At 34.7% G+C, this 21,213-nt stretch overlaps 2 protein-coding genes across 2 annotated transcripts in view; both read right to left on the reverse strand.

Moving 5' to 3' along the window:
• The window catches only part of LOC142345524 (uncharacterized), a 562,956-nt gene that overhangs the window by 503,209 nt on the left and 38,534 nt on the right, over window positions 1–21,213 (reverse strand). The window lies entirely within an intron of this gene.
• LOC142345929 (uncharacterized) overlaps window positions 13,401–21,213 on the reverse strand; it is a 40,737-nt gene continuing 32,924 nt past the window's right edge. The window contains exons 8-9 of the mRNA XM_075398393.1: window positions 14,223–14,644; window positions 13,401–13,795 (exon numbers count right to left, since the gene is read on the reverse strand). Coding sequence (XP_075254508.1) covers window positions 13,613–13,795; window positions 14,223–14,644 — 605 coding nt within the window. The 3' untranslated portion in view covers window positions 13,401–13,612. The remainder of the gene's footprint in view (window positions 13,796–14,222; window positions 14,645–21,213) is intronic.

Below are 21,213 nucleotides of genomic sequence, written 5' to 3' on the forward strand. Positions count from 1 at the left end.
ACATAATTTTCGGCTTGCTTTTATGTCGGCTTGCTTTTACTTCGGCTTACTTTGCGTTCACCGTTGAAAACTATCATCCATGCGGAAACAAGCTTAATTGTTCGCTTTATTCCCATAATGAACCTCAAATCAAGATCTTTTTTTCTTGAAAGAAGAGATTAAACTTTCTTGGAAACGTCTGAAAGAGGAAACATTTTTTCATCAATTTTGAACATTCCACCAGACCAATAATGCCATTTTATATCTAACACTTCCGACAAGCTTGATTTCATTGTTTATTGTAAATTTCAACTAACATAAAGCCCTGCAAAATTGTTAACATTTCATTTTGCCCAAATTCTTCAATCAAAATGGGAAAAACTTTGCTTTGAACTTGTCGGAATGAAACTTAACTCTCAACTGAATTTGATTACAAGTTTCTTTCAAAAATTTCTGCAACATAAAGCGACATTATTGCTGCAAGTCAAATCTTTGCAACGCTAATAATAGTTTAAGAGTTGTTTTAAGATCTTACACGTGTAATGATCAACTTTTCACACATATTGTTACAAATCCGTAAGTAAAATGAAACTTTATATGGGACGAGATCAAGATCTTGCTAAAGTTGTTCAGTTTTTATCAGAAAACAAATTTCAAGAATTAGACAACTTGGCAATGTTACATTTTAAGCCAGCGCCCCTATGAATTAAAAAGGATCATTTGTTCCATTTTACCTCTTTTCACAAAACGGGTCTGAACATATGTATAAAGGTCATTACAGTGTGGCATATTGTGAAAAAAAGAACAATCATACTAATCGTTAATTTCACAGTATCTCTGTCCTTTTATCGCCGAATTCCAAAAATTAGCACAATATCAATTAAAGTTAGGGGCGCTGGCTAGTTATGTACCAAGTTTAGTTTGTTCACTGGACCATAATCTTTCTTTAAACTGTCTTCGTAAATTCATCAAAAAGCTTTTAGATCGCGGCCACAGTAAATTGAATTTATTTTAAATGAGCGCAAAATTCAATTTGAAACCCAATTTTGATCAAATTAGAATAATTATGATTTGTGAATTAAATTTAATCGTAAATTGTATTATATATATTTCGCTTTAAATGTCTTTATACTGCTTTAGTTTCACATTATCTCGATGTTTTTATGTCGCAAAGATGAATTTAAACTTCGCATAATTCTATTTTTACTAAGCTGGAGAACTAAATTGACTTACTAAAAAGATATATATATATATATATATATATATATATATATATATATATATATATATATATGAGTGTATGTGTGTGTATGAAAATTTTTGATAAAAAATATGATGACCGATAAAATTTAAATTTAAATGACATTAATTACTATATTGATTTGAGACAAATTTTCTGAAAATATTGAATTTGGACTTAGATTTTATTTGTACAAAATTCAGTACCCTTTTCAATTTTTGTTTTTCAAAATTCCCAGCAATTCTCGTTTCCATTTTCGCTGATCTAAATTTCTCCCTCATTACCATTTAGTTCCATTTATGGCGCAACTTTTAGTTCTCATTTTTTTGAACTAATTAGACATAGTAATAATTACTCTCAGACGAGTTAGAAATACTGGAGCCCAACTTTATTTGTTCACAGACTTAATTCGACTCGAGTAGTCTTTCACAGCATTACACCTTTAATTAAAGTTGGCAATTAAAATGCGACTTCAATTGGTGAAACTAAATTTAATCACAAATTCAAATTGGTCCAATTCTTGATTTGATACCCGAAAAGTTGAGGCGACAAATATAATTGTAGGTGATAATTATATTTAATTAAAATGCCGAGTTAATTGTAGCCAGTGGGATTTAAAATTCAATCCCAGCTTTTCAAATCGTTTCACTTAAATTCATTCTAAGGTTTGCCGTGGGTTTAATAACATTACATCTCTTGTACACATCGAACTTAATAAACTTAATAAAATCTTGACCAAATTTGAAAAACCAAAACATCAAACACAAACAAACATAACATAATTTTGCCACACACAAAGTTACCCAATTCTTATAATTCTCAAATTCAAAAAAAATAATCAAATTGACAACGTTTCTCAATTTTTCGTAATTGACAACTTTTCTCAATTTTGTGAACAAATTATTATAAAATAAACGTTATTCTCGCTTCATTCATAACTACTAACCCTAGCTGTTATAACCAGTTACTATGACGACCCTAAGAGCGACTTCAATGGACTGTGGGTGTGGTAATCAAGATTGTGAAGATTCAATAAATACAATCTCTCTGCTAGTTGTGAACCCAATGCGAGCACCTCTCGTCATCGAACTCCTCGAATGGGCAACTTTCCGCGACCTCTACCACGAAGTGTGCGCAAGAACTTGCTTACCGCGCTCGTCCTTCAAACTCTCCCACGATCGAATCGGAGTTCTTTCTCCTGAGAACTTCCGCCAAATGGTGGATTGTGGAATTACAAGTGGAACTAAAATCCACCTGGGTGTTAACATGCAGACTGGAACTTACAGTTCGGAGCCGAAACTGAAGTTTAACGAAAAGTTTATCCGGGAACGCGTGAACAAAATGACCCCGGATGAAGTACAGCTATTTTTCCGCGGGAAATACACCCTTGATTTCACAATTCCGCCCATGCCCGGGTTAGAATTTTGCGGAACAGCTCAGTTTATTATGAGGCGACCAATGAGTAACAGCCCCCCGCAGTTTCTGACCTGTTTTGAGCGTCTTACGCCCAAAAGGGAAATTACCCACGACGCGTCTGGCAACAAAAAGACTGGAAAAATTGTCGGGGTCGATTCAAGCGTACAATTGTGTACGCTGCTTTTGAAAACTAAATTGAGCCAGGATTTCTATGACTCCCAAGGAATGCCCGCCCGGACGATGGAAACGCTGATTTCGATGTTTGAGGGATTTTTGAACTTATTCGAGAACAGGAAAGACAATAACAGCGGGGGTAGCAGTTCGAAAAATACTTTCTGAGAGCAGAAATTCATAAAAATTTGATTTGAAACATTTCGGTTTTAGTTTCGCTCTAGTGTCGTGATTTGTTGTGACGTCACAAACTTATTTTGATGCCATTCAATGGCAAAAATATACAAAGCAATTTCTCCGTTATAGTCGTATCAGTTTTCATTTTTAATATTTTCAGTTTATTTCAAAGAATTTAGTAAATTTATTTCAATAATTTCAAAGAACGAGTTTTTGTTATGAATAAACAGCAATTTTAAATTACTGCAGTTTAATAACAAGATTAACTACAAGCACGATTTTATCTTAAAATATAAACACTATATTCAAAAAAAGATTGATACGACTATAATGCAGAAAGTTCCTCAATTTCCGCTCGTAAAAATAATTCGTGTACTAAAAACTATTTGAAACATAAAAAATTTAAAACTTTTAAAAGCACAAAAAAAAACTTTCGCTACTTGAAAAGCAGTGATTTTGTTTTTATTTGTAGTATTGTCCTGTGTTTGTATGATCATTGTCAAGTCTTGTGTTGCGTAATAGTTTTGTGCTATGGTATTTGATAAGAAAATGTTCTAAACGCCAATTTTTTCTCGCTCAACTTAACTTCATTAATTTAGAGAACAGAAGATCAGAAATTACCTTAATGAGAAAAAATCGAGCAATATTAGTTCAGTTTGTCACATCCGTGATGACTGTTAACAACTTGTCAAGAAAATTTGATTTCTAATTATAAGCGTTTTTTAAGACAAAACGGTTGTTATAATTTGAAAATGAAGCGGAAAAAAAGGTAGAAAACATAAAAACTTCGAATAAAATAATTAAAAATTAACTATTAGAAAACTTGAAACAAAATTTGAAAAAAATTTAAAAAAACAACTATTGCATATTTCATTTTTTAATCAAAAAAATGAGATATGCAATAGATAATTTTAAATTAGTTTTTCTTATAACCCTCTAAGCTCTTTCCAAAGAAACGTTTTATGCATAAGGAAAAATTATCTAATCTTCGAAAAACAATGCTTGCATCCAGAAACCTCAAAAGCACCTCAAATACAAGTATGGAATAAATACGTACTTTATTATAAGGTCTGTAAAATATCTTAGTTCACAAATGACAATTGTCTCCATAACTGCGTTAAAGACCTTCATTATTCTATTGTAGGCACAAAATTAATAACTTTTTTCTCGCACTTATGATAAAATTTCTAAAGATCTCAAAACTAATTATTGATTTGAATGTAAACATGAGTAGAGGTAAAAAACATCGAGAAGATAAAATAATTTCATTTAAGTTCATCCTCCAGAGATGTTTCATTATGCTCATCCTAAAAGTTTAAAGAAACAATATCGGAGTGCGAAAGAAAGCGTAAACGTCTTATTATATTATTAAAGCAATAACCTTTTTTTAAGATAATCACGAAGATTAGAATGCAAAAAATGTTCATTCAAGATATTCTCAGCAATTTAGTTATTTTTGCACACCTAATGATGACAAAAAAATCTAAGCTTCTGTCTACTGTCAGAAAGATAATTGCGTCTTTTTCAGAACACAGATTCAGTTTTTCGTGAGCATTCACACATTGCTATTTTGAAGTTTTATTCTGCTCACGCAAAAAAAAAAACAAAACATTTCGGCAGTTAAAAGGACAATAATGGCAAAAGATTACTTTTGAAAGGCTCTGTCGTTTCGTAATTCCAATTAGCAGTTTTTGGCCAAAATTTGAAGCCTTTTTGAGCTTTCCCTTCAATCGACAGAAAATGGAAAACTCTATTCAATCAGTTGGTTTTGGTGTTGAAAAATTATACAAAGGCACGACTATTTATTCCAGAAAACCCCAGGCAAGCGTAAAATTCACAAAAATATTTATTGTTGGAACTCCGAAAAATTGAAAGCTGGAACAGTGTTTGATAGTGAATGGGCTGGCAATAACTTGTAGAGAATTATTCTACTCAGATGCGAAAAGCCTTCTAATAGAACAAATCTGTATTCGTTGGAAATTTTTTGTTCCTGAAAAATGCGTCAGTAGTCAATTTGTCAAAAAATTTGGGACAATCTGAGACAGTTTTCTTCTAGTTTCAACATGCTCTCAAGATTAAAGTTCTATTTCTTCACCTGTTTTGCTGAGACAATAAAGGTATTTGCTGTGCCAAATTTTTTGCTGAACGCGTTTCATTTGACTATTAACTCGAGGACCAATTCGAAAAATTTTCTTGCTAAAAATTTGAGCAAACATTAGATTAAGTGATGCACCCAAAAATTTATTCCTTGTTCAATTATACCACATGTCTCACTCTAATATCTTTAAATCATTTTTAATAAAGCACAAAGATCTCTCCTTAAAAAGGCATTTCTCAATTTAGTTTTTGCTGATTTTTTATGTATCTAGAACGTGATTTTGGTGTTCATGCTTGTAAATCTTAGCTATTATGAGTACTAAAAAACCAAAAAATATCTTTAAAATTACGTCATTTAGTAACCTGTATATATGAAAGAAATATCAACTTTTCAAACTCTTCCGATAATAAACACGTAAGATTTAAGCGATTATTCTACCGCTTTTTTCCTTAATATTTAGTCAAACCACTGTAGTTAACCACCCAAAATAATTTTTGTGTGATACTTGTAACCTTTGCTTCTAAAATTTTGCTCAACAAAAAAGGACATCCCGACACTTGAACATGTTCAGCAATTTTCATTAGAACCTTCCCTCTTAGTCATTTCAAAACAGTAATTCGAAGCAAGCAAAATTTTTAGCAATAACTACGCCGAATCCTATTTGTTCGCAAAGGAAAAGTCCTAAAATATAGATTTGAATGGTTACGGTTATAATAGCAGAAATTTCCTCACAAAAACGTTTGCGAGAGTAGAAAAGTACACTATATCAAAAATCAACTGTACCTAGGAGTTTGTCCCTGACATTTTTGTATAGAACAAACATAATAACGAGCGACAAAAAGTGCACGTGCTGTAGGAAAAAAATTGGATCTGTTCTGTTCCGATTGATCTAAAAACCTATGTATTCTCACGCGATTGATCAAAAAACCTATGTAGAAAGCACTGACAAATAACGTATACATAGAGATCAAGTTGCAGTGTATTAGAAGCCAGATTTTAATTTTTGGCGTTTGACAAAATAGTCATAACAAAAACAAGGCAAATAAAAATTTCGAAAACAACCGACATAATCAGAGAAGCAATTCAAACATTATACCAAACAGAACCAAATTGAAACCGAAACTCCTTTTTTTATCCACAAAAGTTCCTTACCAGAATTAATTAAAAGATTTGATTGGAAAATTTAAATCATTGTCGCAACGGCAAAGATTTCACTAATGACACCATTGAAGCAAGAAACTACAATAATAATTCCTTTATTAATCAGAAAATAACAGCACATTTTTGAAAATCCAGATAATAAACTGATGAACAAAACATCATGAAATCCGTAAACTGCAAAATTTTGTTTTATTGGAAACAGATCTGGTAAGTTTCAAAAATAGACAAATGTTTTCTAAGATTGTCAAAGAACAATTAAACATTAACGGATATCCTGGCTAATAAAATTCAAGCAAATTGAACTATATGATAAGAAAAAAACGAAAATTAAATTTTGATTCCCTCGAAAACAACTGATTTTTTGTTTATGCATTCCAAAAGAAATTTTTCTTGCTCAAGCAATTTTAAGCAACTGTGAAACCAAGTTTCTCCAGGAAAAGTTAAACAGATGCACATCAAAAGCCTAAAGGCGAAAATTAGCTCATTACCAAATCCCTGCCCCACTAAATTTCAGAGAAATTGAATATCAGCCCTTTCAATATCAAAAAAGTCAAAAAACTTGAGAGTAAGACCAAGAAAAATTCCTGGTTAAACTCCAAGAATAAATAGGAGTAGGTGCAAAAAAATTATTCCCTCTGCAACGAATTAAACGATACCACCTGCAAACGAAAGATTAAATATCCAAGGAAAATGATAAATTTTAAAACATAAGGGGCAGATTGCCGGAAAATAGCCGCCGTTGACGCGCTTGGTGCACATCGGGATTACAACAAATAAAGAAGAAACAGATTGCCTGATTTTTTTTCTGTTCTTCTTTTCAGTGTCACAAAATGCTCTAATTTGGCGTGCAGTTTGTCAGATTCTAAAACTATACTTAGTTCGCATCTTTCCCATTATAGCCCCCAATTATGGTATAATCAATCACCGTGATGGGGAGGGGGGGGGGGGCTATACTTCATCTGACCACTGAGCTGGGGGGGGGGGGGGGGGTATAATGGGAAAAAACCCTTAATTCAACTTCTAAATTGAAAACTAATAATCTAAATACCAATGTCAGCTAGCAAACACTCTAATGACCTTTGATAAACTAATTCTCAATGACTTAATGACCGGACCTTATTGGTTTATCCCGTTTTTGAGTTTGATATTTTGAGTTTGACAGTATTCACAATATTGCGTAATTCTATGCGTGAAAGAATTTAAAAGCCACTCAGTTGAAACAGTGAGTGAAGTAAATCAGAAGTCAAACGTGAGAATCGTGACTTATGTAAAACGAAAAAAGTGCCCAAAGGGTAAAGTGAATTAAAAAGGAGCGTACCTAAGAGATAGCCGTTGAGCCGTTCTGATGTCCATAAAAACGGAGCTAATAGAAAAAAGGGAATCTTCCCCTTTGTGCCTCCCCAGCTTAGTGAATGCATATTATTTGCATCCCCCAGACGCACGTGCCATATTTTGAAAAATGTAATTGGAAAACCTGTACATTTCATTATTCATCGTTGAAAGCTAAGTTTAATTATACAGCCAACCTCTTGCTATCAAAGATGAAAAAAAGAATCCAAAGAAGTGAAACATTCAAACAATCGCCATAATTGGAATATGTGTAAAATCTAATTAAAAATAAAAGCCGACTAACGTTGGATGAAATTCTCTCGACGAAAAGTTCACGCAAAAGAACGACACACACGTTTACAAAAATTGCTAAAATCTTCCGTCAAGGACAATGAAAATCAGCACCCATCATATACAATGGCAATCAATTCGTGAGTAGTCAAAAGTATGCTGCCATATAAACTAAACCAAAAAAAATCGGCTCAAAAACCCAAAATATTAAAAACCAAAATGTAACCAAAATTTTACATATGAGCCAATTATCCACTGTAGCGTTTTTCTAAATAACATCTTGTTATGAATTCAGAAAAACTATTTTCAAAATCTACAAAAAGTTCAGCTAGGTCAAAACGCTTTATAAAAAACCAAGCGTTGAAAAAATGGTCAGAAATCATAGGTTGCACAGATACTGATTGCGTAAAAAACAAAGCTAGCAGAAAATTTTCATGCAGTAACTCATTAGAGAGGCCTTGAGAAATTAGAACTCGGCAATTAAATCTGCGATTACCTAAGCTAACCTGAATTATTCCAAACAAAACTTAAATTTAGTACTGAAGAAACAATAATTTTTTCGTTCTGGCGTCACAGCTATTAAGAAAAGACACTTTTCTTTTAGACAGGAAACAATAATTTTTCACGGCAAAAAATTGTTTAATACCTAGCCCCAAGAATATTTAAAGAAAACAGATATCAGTCGGAACTTTTACAGCGAGAAGTAATCACAGCAAAATCTGTGATTCATCATATTAAATAAATTGCAAGTTTGTGGGAGATTGCTAGAATGCGGACAATACACCTGAACAAACAATATTTCGAGTTAAAAAACAATCCCGCTATTAATAAACATAACCAACTAACGTCGGGCGAATTGGTATCAAACGACCGGCGAGCAGTTGGCTTCGTCAGTAGCTAATCACGATTTAGTGAGGCTAGGTTTAGCTTGCTTCGACCCTTCAAATTTTCAGTTTTCTAGCCTTGTAAATAAATCAAATAAAAACCATATATTTTTAAAATTTGCAAAATTCAAAAGAAAAGCTTCCAAATTTTGCAGTGAAAAAGTTCAAAACTATTTTTTCTCTCTGGAGTTATTTTAAGTAACCAATCTGCAAGACTTGAAAAGCTTCGTACAGTAATGATGGTCAAAATCATTAAAGGACAAAAAACTTCTGAAAACAATTGCAAATTTTAACAAAGTCTTGATAAATTCAAAAAATTAAAATCTTCAAAACCAGTTGATTGTCTCAAGAGACTATCTAGTATCCATATCTCAAGCTTTGAATAGTTTCACTGGCTCATAAAGATCCATAAAGTTGGAACACGATACTAATTTTAAGAAATATTGAAAAAATTTTATCAAAAAATTGCTAAGGATGGAGTCAATAATATATTGATAACCATTCCAATAACACTAGAAAATATGCAACAGCTCATCGTCAAATCTTGAAGGAGGTCCTTAGTACCCTGTTGCCGGAAAAAATAAAAAAATCCAAAAGATTAAAAAAAACTTTGCAACCATTTTTTAAAAATTGCTGACATTAAAATCCTGAAAAACGTTCTATTACATCTACAAGCTATGCATCCACCTAAAATCAAACCCCAGAGGACGTTGTGGATCCTGAAACCTAAAACAAATGACAAAATTACAAAAAAAATGCAAATTGCATTAAAAACTGCTAAAATTGGTGATAATAAAAGTTGAAAACTAATCCATGGCCAAAAACATCCCATTACTTTTAGAAACTATACAGTAAACTATTGTCAAACCCTAGAGAAGATTCCTTGGTTCTTGAGGCTGTATAAACCAAAAAACCGACAAACATTTTCAAAAAAATCTTGAAAAAATTGAAAAATTTATCAAAAAAAATGCTAAAACTTGTGATATTAAAAAGTTTAAAACAATTCCATGGCCATTAAAAATTTTTCAGTGACTTATTATTAAACGCTTAAGGAGGTTTTCTGGCCCCTGGGTCCGCAAAAACCTGAATAACGAAAAATAATTATCAAAAAATAGAAAAAAATTGTCAAAAAATGATGAAAATCGTTTAAATGTTGAAACCAATCCACTAGCACTAGAAACTATGGAGTAACCCATTAACACGCCGTAGAGGAGGTTCCTTGACACACAGGGCTGACAAACTCAAAAAGTTACAACAATTTTTTAAAATCTTGAAAAAAAATTGTGAAAATTAGTGTAAAATTGCGGGTTTTTAGCGATCGGTTGTTCAAACGTAGCGACGGTGGGTGCCCCGGGGGCTGATGGAGATGGAGGGGGTGGGCAACAGTGGGATGGGGGCAAGAGCGCGGTGGGGGCAATAGTGGCGGGGGGTCAAAAGTGGGGGTGTCTTCAACCTCTCTTCCTCCCTTCACACCATAAGTATAAGTCTCCAGAACAGTTTGAGCTGAAAGGCTCTAAGAGCACTTAATGCGCGCTACCTGTTTATCCCGTTTTTGAGGACGAAAAGTCAAAAGCGTCAGACGAAAAATCAGTCAAGCGAAAAATCGCATAAATATAATTGCTACAAACTTCGTTTGAGAGCAATTAATTACAGGAGCAATGATTTTAGTTAACGCGAAGCGTTGTGGCCAGCAACACTTCCCAATGATGAATAGAGTTTGGAAGCAAAGAATGGTCTTAGTGATGTCATTTTTGAGCAGCGGTTGCAGAACTCGAAACTAAAGAACTCAAAATTTCATTGAAGTCGAATTTCAAAGAAGCACTGACGACCGTACGTAAAAGCAATAAATACGCGATTCCCTCAAATTCTCCGAGCGCCGATAAGACGTAAAGCAATAGACGAATTGGGAACTTTAAGACCTTCGTGAGCAGATCTTGAAATTTTTCCAGTCATTTGATTGTTCGGCTCCCTTTAACGTCCACTGTGAATGAACTTCCAATTGGAAATACTAATTTCTCGCTAAGAAAGGCTAAGCAATAATAACAGGAAAAGGTGAGAATAAAATAATTAAATTAATGAAATGATGCTGTCTGTTTTGTTTGTTTAATTTAGTAAAAGAAGATAGGAGGAGCGAAAGGAGAAAATGACCGAATGTAGTCTTCATGTAGTGAGTGTGTCTACTTCACTTGTAGTTAAGTATCTTTAACAACAGGTCACTATATCTCTATGTTGAAATATATTTCTGCACATTAAGTTTACACCACATACAATGGTTTATATCACAATTATTACTAAAAACTGTTTCCTTAGATTTATAAAACTTTTTTTTCTACTCAGATTCTAGACTAACAACTAATATCTCGGGTATGTAAAAACAATATTTCGGTGAGAATTAACAAGAACTTGTTGACAGGCTTCTAAAAAAATGTATTTACTGTGTTTTCAAGACCCAGTTTTTCTCTAAATGGCTTTTTAAGTCATTCGGGAAGTTTGCGTATATCTGCGTTCAAATATTGCCCAGAGCAAACATTTCCAAAAAATTCAAAACTTGAAATTATGAATAATAAATCACAAATAAAATTACTTATTATGAAATCAGCCTTTTCGTATTAAATCAGCTTATCAAAGTACTAAAAAAAAAACAAATAACTTGCATCTTTTAAGCGTAGTGGAAACAGTTTCTATATCGACAGTATAGCGCCTGCCAATCAGAAATAACAAGTTGGCTATTTTGTCTCTTCTGATGAACAGAACAGATGAAATACAACACATGAATGCATATAACTTTTAACCACGGTAGTTTGAACGAAGGCACCAAACGTAACCACAACTAATAATTCACAACAGCTTATCACAACACCTCAACACGTCACTTCTAATATACTAGTCACCTAAATTGGCATTAATAAGATCTTTTCTGTACGTTATGCACCGTTATCTTTTCTGTACGTAAAAGTTCCGATTTTAAGTTTTAACCGTTTAAGTTGTCAACCTAGATATTTTTAGGATACCGAATTACCCAATAACCGAATTAAGAAATTAAGCCTTTCTGTTCCACGCTGAGACGACACTTGACAACGGATCTCTACGGTCTAATCGCGATTTTTCTGGTGTTTTCATTTAACTTTTTTAAATGGTTTCTTGATTTTTGTTGAAATGTTTTTTTTTCAAATGTTTTGAGCTTGAGAGCTCTTTTAACAGAATAATTGAACTGCTTTTGCTGGTGACAATCTAGCTTAACTCGTATTTTGAACGATTTCATAAAAATTCTTGATTTATTTTCCAAACCAGTCACAATAAAAATATAATTATTATTGACCAGTAAATGATCTAAAATACATGAAATAAACGAAATTTTAGCAGTGACCAAATAGTTATCGCGATCGTTCGAATTTCTTATAGCAATAATTATTTATGCTCAAAAACCGCAAACAAAACTCAGTTACTTTGCGTGTTTTTAGTCGCAATGGAGAAAAGAGCAACTATGATTCGATTATTTAATGTCTTTTTTAGTATTTTTTAAAGTACCATTTTCACAACCGACTATTTATTAGAAACTGATGTATATTTCGCCATTTTTTTCGCAATCAAGGCGACACCAGAAGTAGTAAAACAGTCGGGACCTTATCAGCTTAAAAACAGGTGTGTGATTTTAGGGGTGAGGTTACGTGAGAAATTGCAATAGCACCAACTGAACACTTGAAACCCACAATTACCGGCACAAAGAGGACATCATCTATATATATGGCAGTTTACAACTTGTGATTAATTATGAACAAACTACATGGAAAATTACATTACACGCATTCAGTCACACAAAACTTCAAAATATCAATTAAAAAATTTTTGGACAATTTTTTTTTGTATATCTTCACTGATTACTAAAAAAACATTTAATAGCTATTAAAATTTAATAGACAATGGAGGCTACAATAAAATTAGACTAAAAACTTCAGATAACTTATCAGGTTTGCGTGACTGTTGTAAACAATAGATAACAAGATCGACTAATTTGAACGGATTTACAAGTTTTATAAACCTAACTTGAAAACTAACTCCTTTTTGGGTTTGAGAGAACTTTTATTTATTCTGTATCTAAAATAGATATATTTGTCATAACATCACTCGAATGATACTTAGCTATTATCTGCATGGCGAAGATGACAATTTAGAATCAATGAAAAAATGAAGATTGCTGCTCGCAAACAAAAACATGTTTCTATTTAGTGTTACTATAACTGCTCTCAGCAACATTTCTGCTCTCAGCGCGTGATAAACTTTTAAGCAACACAAAAAGCGCATTTTCTATTACACAGAAAATTTATCGGATTTTCCCTTTACACAAACACCCCCCCCCCCCCCCCCCTCTCGATGACCTCAAAATCTACCATCAATTAAGTCAAAATCTACCATCAATTAAGTCATATATGTCGAGAATTGTACGTAGTCAGGTCAAAGTTGAATTCTATTTCAAAGGTTTTTCTTTAAATTTCTTAAAGAAATTTTTGTTTTTATCCCCCACCCCCGCCATATTCAACAAGAATCATAGGACAACTGAAATGATTCGTTTTTAATTCTAAGACAGAGTGAATTATGATTTGCAATTTTCAAATGCCGCAATCAAAGCTCGTAGAATTTTTTTCTATACCAATTTCAATGTATTACTCGGAAGTAAGGGCGAATAAGGGAGAATTCCAGTGTGTCAAGTTGAAACTTAAACTGCAATTATATTTTAATGCGTATTAGGCCAGTCCGAAACAAACAATTCACAATGATATGATCATTCAGCACGAACTGAACTCAGCTTTAGTTTCTTTCTATTTTCATCTTACCACCAATGTTTTAAACTCTCGTTGGGTTCAAATTTTAGCTCGGCGGGTTGGCCGAATTCATGAGCTGACGTGCTATGCTTTGCAGGTTACTCGAATAGCCCATGGATCCATGGCCGTACGTATGGCTGACAGCAGACCCCGCCAGAGGCAGTGAAGCGGAGCTCTTCGGGTCTGACAACGTTGCTTGAACCTGGCTCGGGTCTCCAGCAGATGCGACCTGTCAAATTAAAAACTTCACTTTTTATAGATCTTTTTACTTTTAAGTGCCTCAAACGATATTTGCAGCCTAAAATATTCCAAAGAGATTCCAATCAATCATGACTCGATTATCTCGTTCATTCTTTGTTGCTATTTAAACAAACATTAACCGAATAATGTCGGAAGAATGGCTCACAAACGACAGGCGATGCAATTTAATTCAGGTGCTGTAGCCTAGAGAAATTTATGGGTGCAAAAATAGTTGACCACGCCGGGATTCGAACCATGGACCAACACGTTTAAAATAATTGCTACGAACTTCGTTCAAGAGCAATTAAACATGCCTTCTCTTCAGCAAAAGTATGACTGTTTATGTTTGTTTCATATGTAACATTTAGGAAACGATAGCTTTATAATAGTTATATAACAACACAGTAAAACCATACTTGTCCCAAAGTGCCAGGGTGAACAGTCGAAGGCAACAATGCTGGGTTTGGAGCTACAAAAGCTGGCGCGTTTAACTGCTGTTGTGCTGCTTGAGGTATATACATAGGCGTCAGACCAGTTCCGTTCCCACCGAAGATTCCCAGAGCACCCGTATTTACAACGGGGTGACCGAATGGGTTTCCAGCACCAGGATTTCCAGGAATTAAACCGGCAGGCGTCGGCTGATGTTGTAATGCGTTTGCAGGTGTGTTTTGTGTCGAGGCGGCTGCTACCATGTTAGCGTGAGGTAAAAACATGCCTGGTTGGCCCGGCATTTGGTGTACCATTGAGAAATTGACTCCAGCTGTAGTCGGCGCCGAATGTATAGGCTGAATGGCCACTTGAGGCATGTAGAAAAGCTGTTGCTGTTGCACTGGTTGACCTGAAAACAGTTGAAAGGGTTTTAATCAATTAAAATACCCGACATATTGCCTGAAAATAGCCACTAACGCAATTCCAATAACGCAATTCATTTGAATTGAAAGAACAGAAAATGAAAATATGGATTGTTGTACGAAAAAAAAAACATAGCTGGCAAATTGTCAGAAAATAGCCGCAATAGCTTCGTAGATCCGTAGTCTCAAAAAGAAGGTAAAAAGACACACCAAAAAAGAAGCTTATTCTTTTCATTAAGGGCTGAGATCTTAGATTTTAATTAAGAATCTGTATAACTTACTGTGCAACTTGCTGTTTTTATTTGCTGCTCTTAAATAACCTTCAAATAGAGTGACAAGCACTCATTTGACTTTATCTCTTAGAATTAAAGCAAAGAAAAGTCAATTTCAGAGTGAGGAAGTCATTTTTAAGAGTGAGGTAAGTCACGTGTGACAAAAAATTTAATCACGCGAATGAACAAAAAAAACTAGCTCCACTAAGAGTGAAAAATGACGTCACGCACGCAATTCAGTTGAAATTGCATGAACGAATGAACAAAAAGCAGATTTGAAGTGGTTGTGACGTCATATGGTCGTAACAAAAATCTTGAAGACGAAAAAAAATCAAGAGAAGGCCAATAATAGCCTCAGCTATCGCTTCGCGGCTATTAAAACATTTTTAAGTGCAAACTATTTTGATTTCATTTTTAGTTAGGCATACAACTGTTTCCTAATGAGAGACTACCGGACTAGTATCAATACCAATGGGCACTAGAAATATTAACTAAAACTTATCAGATCAAATTTCATGTAGCGTGCAACTAAAATTGGGCATTATGACAATTCTAATTTTTGAATCTGTTTTTCGATCTTGACTGTTGCTGAGTTTGTTTTTTGAGCAACAGCTGTTTAAGAGCACCCTGGGAGAAGATTGAAACTAACCTAAAGAACAAAAAGATGCCACACAAAATATTGAACAATCTGTGAACTAAGGTAAAGCAAAATAAAAATTGTCTGACGAACAAAAAAACATAGCAAGATACGCCCTGAATTACAATTTCAAAAACTTTGTAGACTAAACAGAAATTTAGACCTAGAAGCTAACACCACTGGATTTAAAATCATGTAGAAAAACACATAAAAAACATTAAAATAAATGAACAAAAAAAACACTCAAGAAAACATTTTTCCAAACACTGTTTTTTCACTCCAAATTCAAAAGACAAAAATCCACTCTAAGAAACCACTGGATTTATTAAATCACTACCTGGCATTAAAAAAATCAAATTTGACTTCAAAAATTAAAAAAAAATGAGTAAACAGATCATAAAAAGGAGGCACCCCAATAATTCCTTTAATTGCAAGGATGCGAGAAGACTGCAAACAAGACAATAGAAATACAAAAAGATTTCAGGCTAAATGCTAAACAAGCTCAGCTAACGTAAAGCAAAACCAATTTTTTGAAGAAGTAAAAAAAAGGCGGGATAAAAGCCGGCTAAAAAATGACATCGTCTAGCACTTAGCATAATCCACTTCCCTCGAAGGAATTGTTTTGAATTGAACGCAAGAGGTCGGCTTGCTTGCTTTTAGCAAAAGCCTGCTAATATTTAGACACAGCCGCAAAGCGTTGTAGCAGAAAATGGTGGGCGAGACAAAGAGTATAGACTCAGTTGCAGTGCTTTGGGGGAGGGATAGACCTCCATTACTCAGCAATAAACTATAGCAGAAACTCATTGGATTTAAGAAAAAGTTCACAAAAAACATCAAAACAACAGTACGAAATGTAAAAAAAACCATTATCAAAAAACATTTTTTCAAACACCGTTTTCTCAATTCAAATCCAAATTCAAGAGAAAAAATCCTCTCTGCAAAGCCAATGGAATTTTTATTCACTCACTGAAAAATGACGGCACTCCAATAAGTGCGCAACTGTTGATCTCATGGCGAGGCAGTCTGGCATCTAAAATTGGTGTTTACGCGGTTATCTCGTCCCTAATTGTGACTTCGTTTTTCGATACTGATTCTCTTGATTCTAGATTGTTTTGCTGAGCCACTGCTGCTTAGAAGGACTTTGCAGAGAATAAAAGAAAAAGAAGCCAATAGAAAACGAAAAGATTTCACGCTAAACCCTTAACAAGCTGTGAACTAAGGTAAAGCGAAACCAATTTCTTGACGAAGTAAAAAAAATAGGGCGCGATAATAAACAGCAGAAAATATGAGAGCGTCTATCACTTAGTATAACCCAAAACCCTTGGACAAATTGCTTCGAACGGAACGCAGGTTTGCTTGCTTGATTCTAGCAAAAGATAGCTTAAGACACAGCCGCAAAGCGTTGGGCGAGGTTGTTGCAAAAAATGGCGGGAGATTAAGGATTATAGACTCAGTGGCAGTGCTTTGGGTGGGGGGGGGGGTAAAACTCCATTACTCAGCAGTAAATTACAGCATAAACTCACATTGGATTTGAAAAATAATTTAGAAAAACATACAAAAACTCGAAAACATTACAATATGGGAAAAAACACTACAAAAAAAAACACTTTTTCAAACACCATTTTCCCACTTCAACCTCAAATTCAAGAAACAACATTCCATTTTGCGAAACTACTGTATCTTTTACAATTCCCAGAAGGACTAATATCACACATGGAATTTGACTTCAAAAATCATAAAAATGTGGGAACAGATCATAAAAGACGGCACCCCAAAAAGTCCTTGAATTCTAAAAAATGAGCCCGCTATAGCAGTCGGCTGAGATAATTACTTCAACTACTGGCCTCAATAAAATATGCGAGGCAGACTGACAGAAATAGCCGGCATTGACACTCATAATCCCGATTGTGAATAAAAGAACAAAAAAGAAAATTGATTATTTAAAAGCGCGAACTTCAATGAAATCTAATTGTAGTTAGACATAATCTCGTTTCTTAGAGGATAGAGGTGCTAGTATCAATAACAATAAGCATTAGAGATTGTAACTAAAGCTTATAAGAACAAATTTCAAGTAACGGGCATCTGAAACTGGTGTTTATGCGGTTATCTCGTCTCTAATTGTGATTTCGTTTTTCGATACTGATTCTCTTGATTCTAGATGGTTTTGCTGAGCAACTGTTGCTTAGAAGGACTTCGTAGAGAATAAAATAAGACTGAAACAAGACAATAGAAATCAAGATTTCACGCTAAATACTAAACACGATATCACGCTAAATACGATGCAAAAATATAGGCGCCATAATAGCCAGCTGAAAAAATGATATCGTCTATCACTCAGCATAACCCAATACTCTCTATCGAATTGCTTCGAAGAGACACGCGAGAGTTTGGCCTGCTTGATTGTAGCAAAAGCTAGTTTAAATTTAGACACAGCCGCAAAGCGTTGGGGGAGGTTGAAGCAGAAAAAGGTTGGCGAGACAAGGAGTATAGACTCAGTCGCAGTACTTTAGGGGAACGGTAGAACCCCATTACTCAGCGGATTCGGTTAACTGTACAGCTAGAGCCCGCTAAAGTTCTAAGAGTGCTCCGAAGAATTTTAAAGCCCTCGGTCGTTATCAGTTTATCCCGTTCTTAAAAACGGAAAATCGAATTAAATCACGTGAGCTTAGGAATGTTAAGCAAAAGGGTTAAAACAGTCAGGGAAAAATCCATAACATAGCAAGCAAATTGCCGGAAAACAGCCGCGGTAGACCCTTGTGGCACTTTTGGGTTAGATTCCGGACTCATTTTTATGAGGCGCATGCTCTCTAAAGAAAAAGCCCTCATAGAGCTTTTTCAAAATTAATTCTCGAAATCGAAACTCAAGACCCTAATAGTCAAGAATTAGTGCACATACGTTTGACACTACCTAGATGAACACTATTGATCTTTAACTAGTTAAAGGTTCATAAAATTTAAGGTTCAATAAGTGAGTTCAAAATCATTTTTCGCGTGTGGAAAGTCAGGCAGATGACCTAAAAGCAGAACAAATGACGTAAAGCACACAATAATTTTAACCGCAAAGCCGTAGAAGTCACTGATATTGAAATAGTCTATGGTGGCAAGAATCATCGATGGAGATGACGAATTAAAAAATCAAGGATGTCCCCAATAATAGCCGCTATAATAGCTTCGAGGCTTTTGAAAAAACGTTAAGCTTTTGATGCTTTATTTTGATTGAGAATCTGTTGATAAGAAACTTATTTGTTCGAGAAACTTATTGATATTTCTTATAGATGCCCTCAAATACACTTCCTTCCGGGTGACAAGCACTCATTTGACCTTATCTCTTTGGATTATAGTAAAGAAAACTCAATTTCAGAAGCAGGACGTCATTTTTGAGAGTGAGGTAAGTCACGTGTGACCATAAACTTGTTCACGCAAATGAACAAAAAAATTTCGCTCAACTAAGAGTGAAAATGATGTCACACATGCAATTCAGCTGAAATTGGATAAACGAATGAACAAAAAGATTTGAAGCGATTGTGACGTCATATGGTCGTAACAAAAATCTTGACGACAAATAAAAGACATAAACCGACTAATGAAAGAATTGCTCTCGAAAGAATTGCTCTCGAAAGAATTGCTCTCGACAGGCGGGTGGAAAAACATTCGACCACGCCGGGATTGACCTACCGATCCCTAACCAAATGCACTGCTCACTCGGCTATCAGGCCCTTCTTGCTATGCTTCAACCGATTTTATATTTGCAACAAGCTTTACTTCGGAGTGAGAGCAATGGAGATCCCTCAAAAATGAAGAAAAAAGCGTGAAAAAGTCACTTGAGAAGTCAAAGAATGTTCTAGAAGAAAGTCGCAAAAATGCTGAAGCAAAAAATTTGCAATAAAAAAGACTAACACGTTTGCAATAATTGCTCTGAACTTTGTACAAGAGCAATCAAAAACCAAGAAGCTGTCGCTTCTCGGCTATTAAAAGACAATAAACACAAAATTACAATAATTGCCTAAAACTTCGTTCCAGATCAATAAAAAAGCAACTGAAATAAGGAGAAGTTTTGGTACAGCTATAAGAGCAATCTCCAAATTTAACGGCTTTAAAACTTTGTTGAAAAAAGTAAGAAAAGAATTGATACATCAGAGGATGAAGACAATATTTCACAAGATATTTCCCTTTTCTCTCAATTCAATTAGAGAAACAAAGCAGGCGACCAAAGTCAGGCGAACGGCTTGCCAACGACTGGTTATTGGTGGGAATTGGTAATAGATAGATTAAGCTAGCGTCACTTAATGGGTACATGGGAAAGAAAAGATTTTCAAAATTATCCTCCGAAACATAACCAACCGACTACTTTCGGGCAAATTGCTTTCAAAATAGTTGCGAGCGGTCAGATTCGTCAGTGGCTAGCTACGACTTAGGGAGGCCAGCCTTAGCTATGCAAGCATAGGGGAGAGAGGATGGGTGGTGAGCGCGGGTTGAGTCGCTAACGTGCGGGGTTACGGGTGGAAAGAGGTTGGCAAGATGGCTGAAGTGATGAGGTGTTAAGTGTGTGTGTGTGTGGAGAGGGGAGGTGGTTAAGTGAGAGGAGTTCAAATTCTCCCTTTACACCATGAATTTATGTCTCTCATACAGTTTCGGTGAATCGTATACTTAGAGAGTAGTGAGCTGTATTTTAGAGAATGCTCTCTGGAGCTTCCCTTTTTGTCCCGTCAGACAAAAAAATGATCAGATGGAAAGTTGGTAGTAAGCGAAATTGTATAGAAAATGCAAGCAGGACTAACAAAATTGCCACCAACTTGGTTTGACAACGAAATTAGCACGAAATAAATTAGTAGTTTTAGTGAAACTTAAAAATAGAGGCTAGCAGAGGTCTAAATACATCTTAGAGCAATATTCTTATTTTCCTAAAGGACTTGAGACCCTTGCGCTTAAGTGCTGGATAAGGGCTCAAGGTAACTAGGACTCAAATTCCAACTCTTAAGGTGTGTGAGGTGGCGGCTAAGTAGGGAAATAAACTCACAAGTATGACAAGCGCAAGAAGATTAGACTAAATCAACTAAAAGAATCAACTGATGGATACTCGGCTTTATTGCACCCTGCTCCTAATGTCAGGGGATAGCAGCGGGGCATTTAGGTTCACTGGGCGACTTCACATGATTTCAGTAAAGTGAAACATAGCCTGCAGATTGCCGTAATAGCTGCCAAATAGACTTTCGTGCCGTATAATAGAGATAGAAAGATAAAGATCTAAGTTGAAATAAAAAATTGACGCCGCTCAAAAAGCTATGCAACAGATTTCAAACGTTAAAAATAATTGCAAAAAAATTGTCAAGATATTTTTAAAATTGCATTTATGAAAACACTTTTACTGAATTTTAAAAACAACGCCAAAAATGACACTTTAATTATATAACAAAAAGCAAATCCCCGAGGGAACAAAACATAGACAGCAGATAAGACTACCCTGACGTGCCGTATAATAGAGATGAAACAGATACAGATAAATTGAAAAATTTCTCAACGCCGCTCAAAAAGTTATGTAAAAACATTCAGCAATAAATTAATAAAGCTTGTTATAATTTAATCCGCAGAAGCCCTTTTTATTAGGGACCTTAATTACACATATGAGTTCATTGGACGTTAATTTAAT

This window comes from Convolutriloba macropyga, chromosome 9 (genome assembly GCF_964194025.1).
Source record: "Convolutriloba macropyga chromosome 9, txConMacr16.3, whole genome shotgun sequence".
NCBI classification, from domain to species: domain Eukaryota; kingdom Metazoa; phylum Xenacoelomorpha; order Acoela; family Convolutidae; genus Convolutriloba; species Convolutriloba macropyga.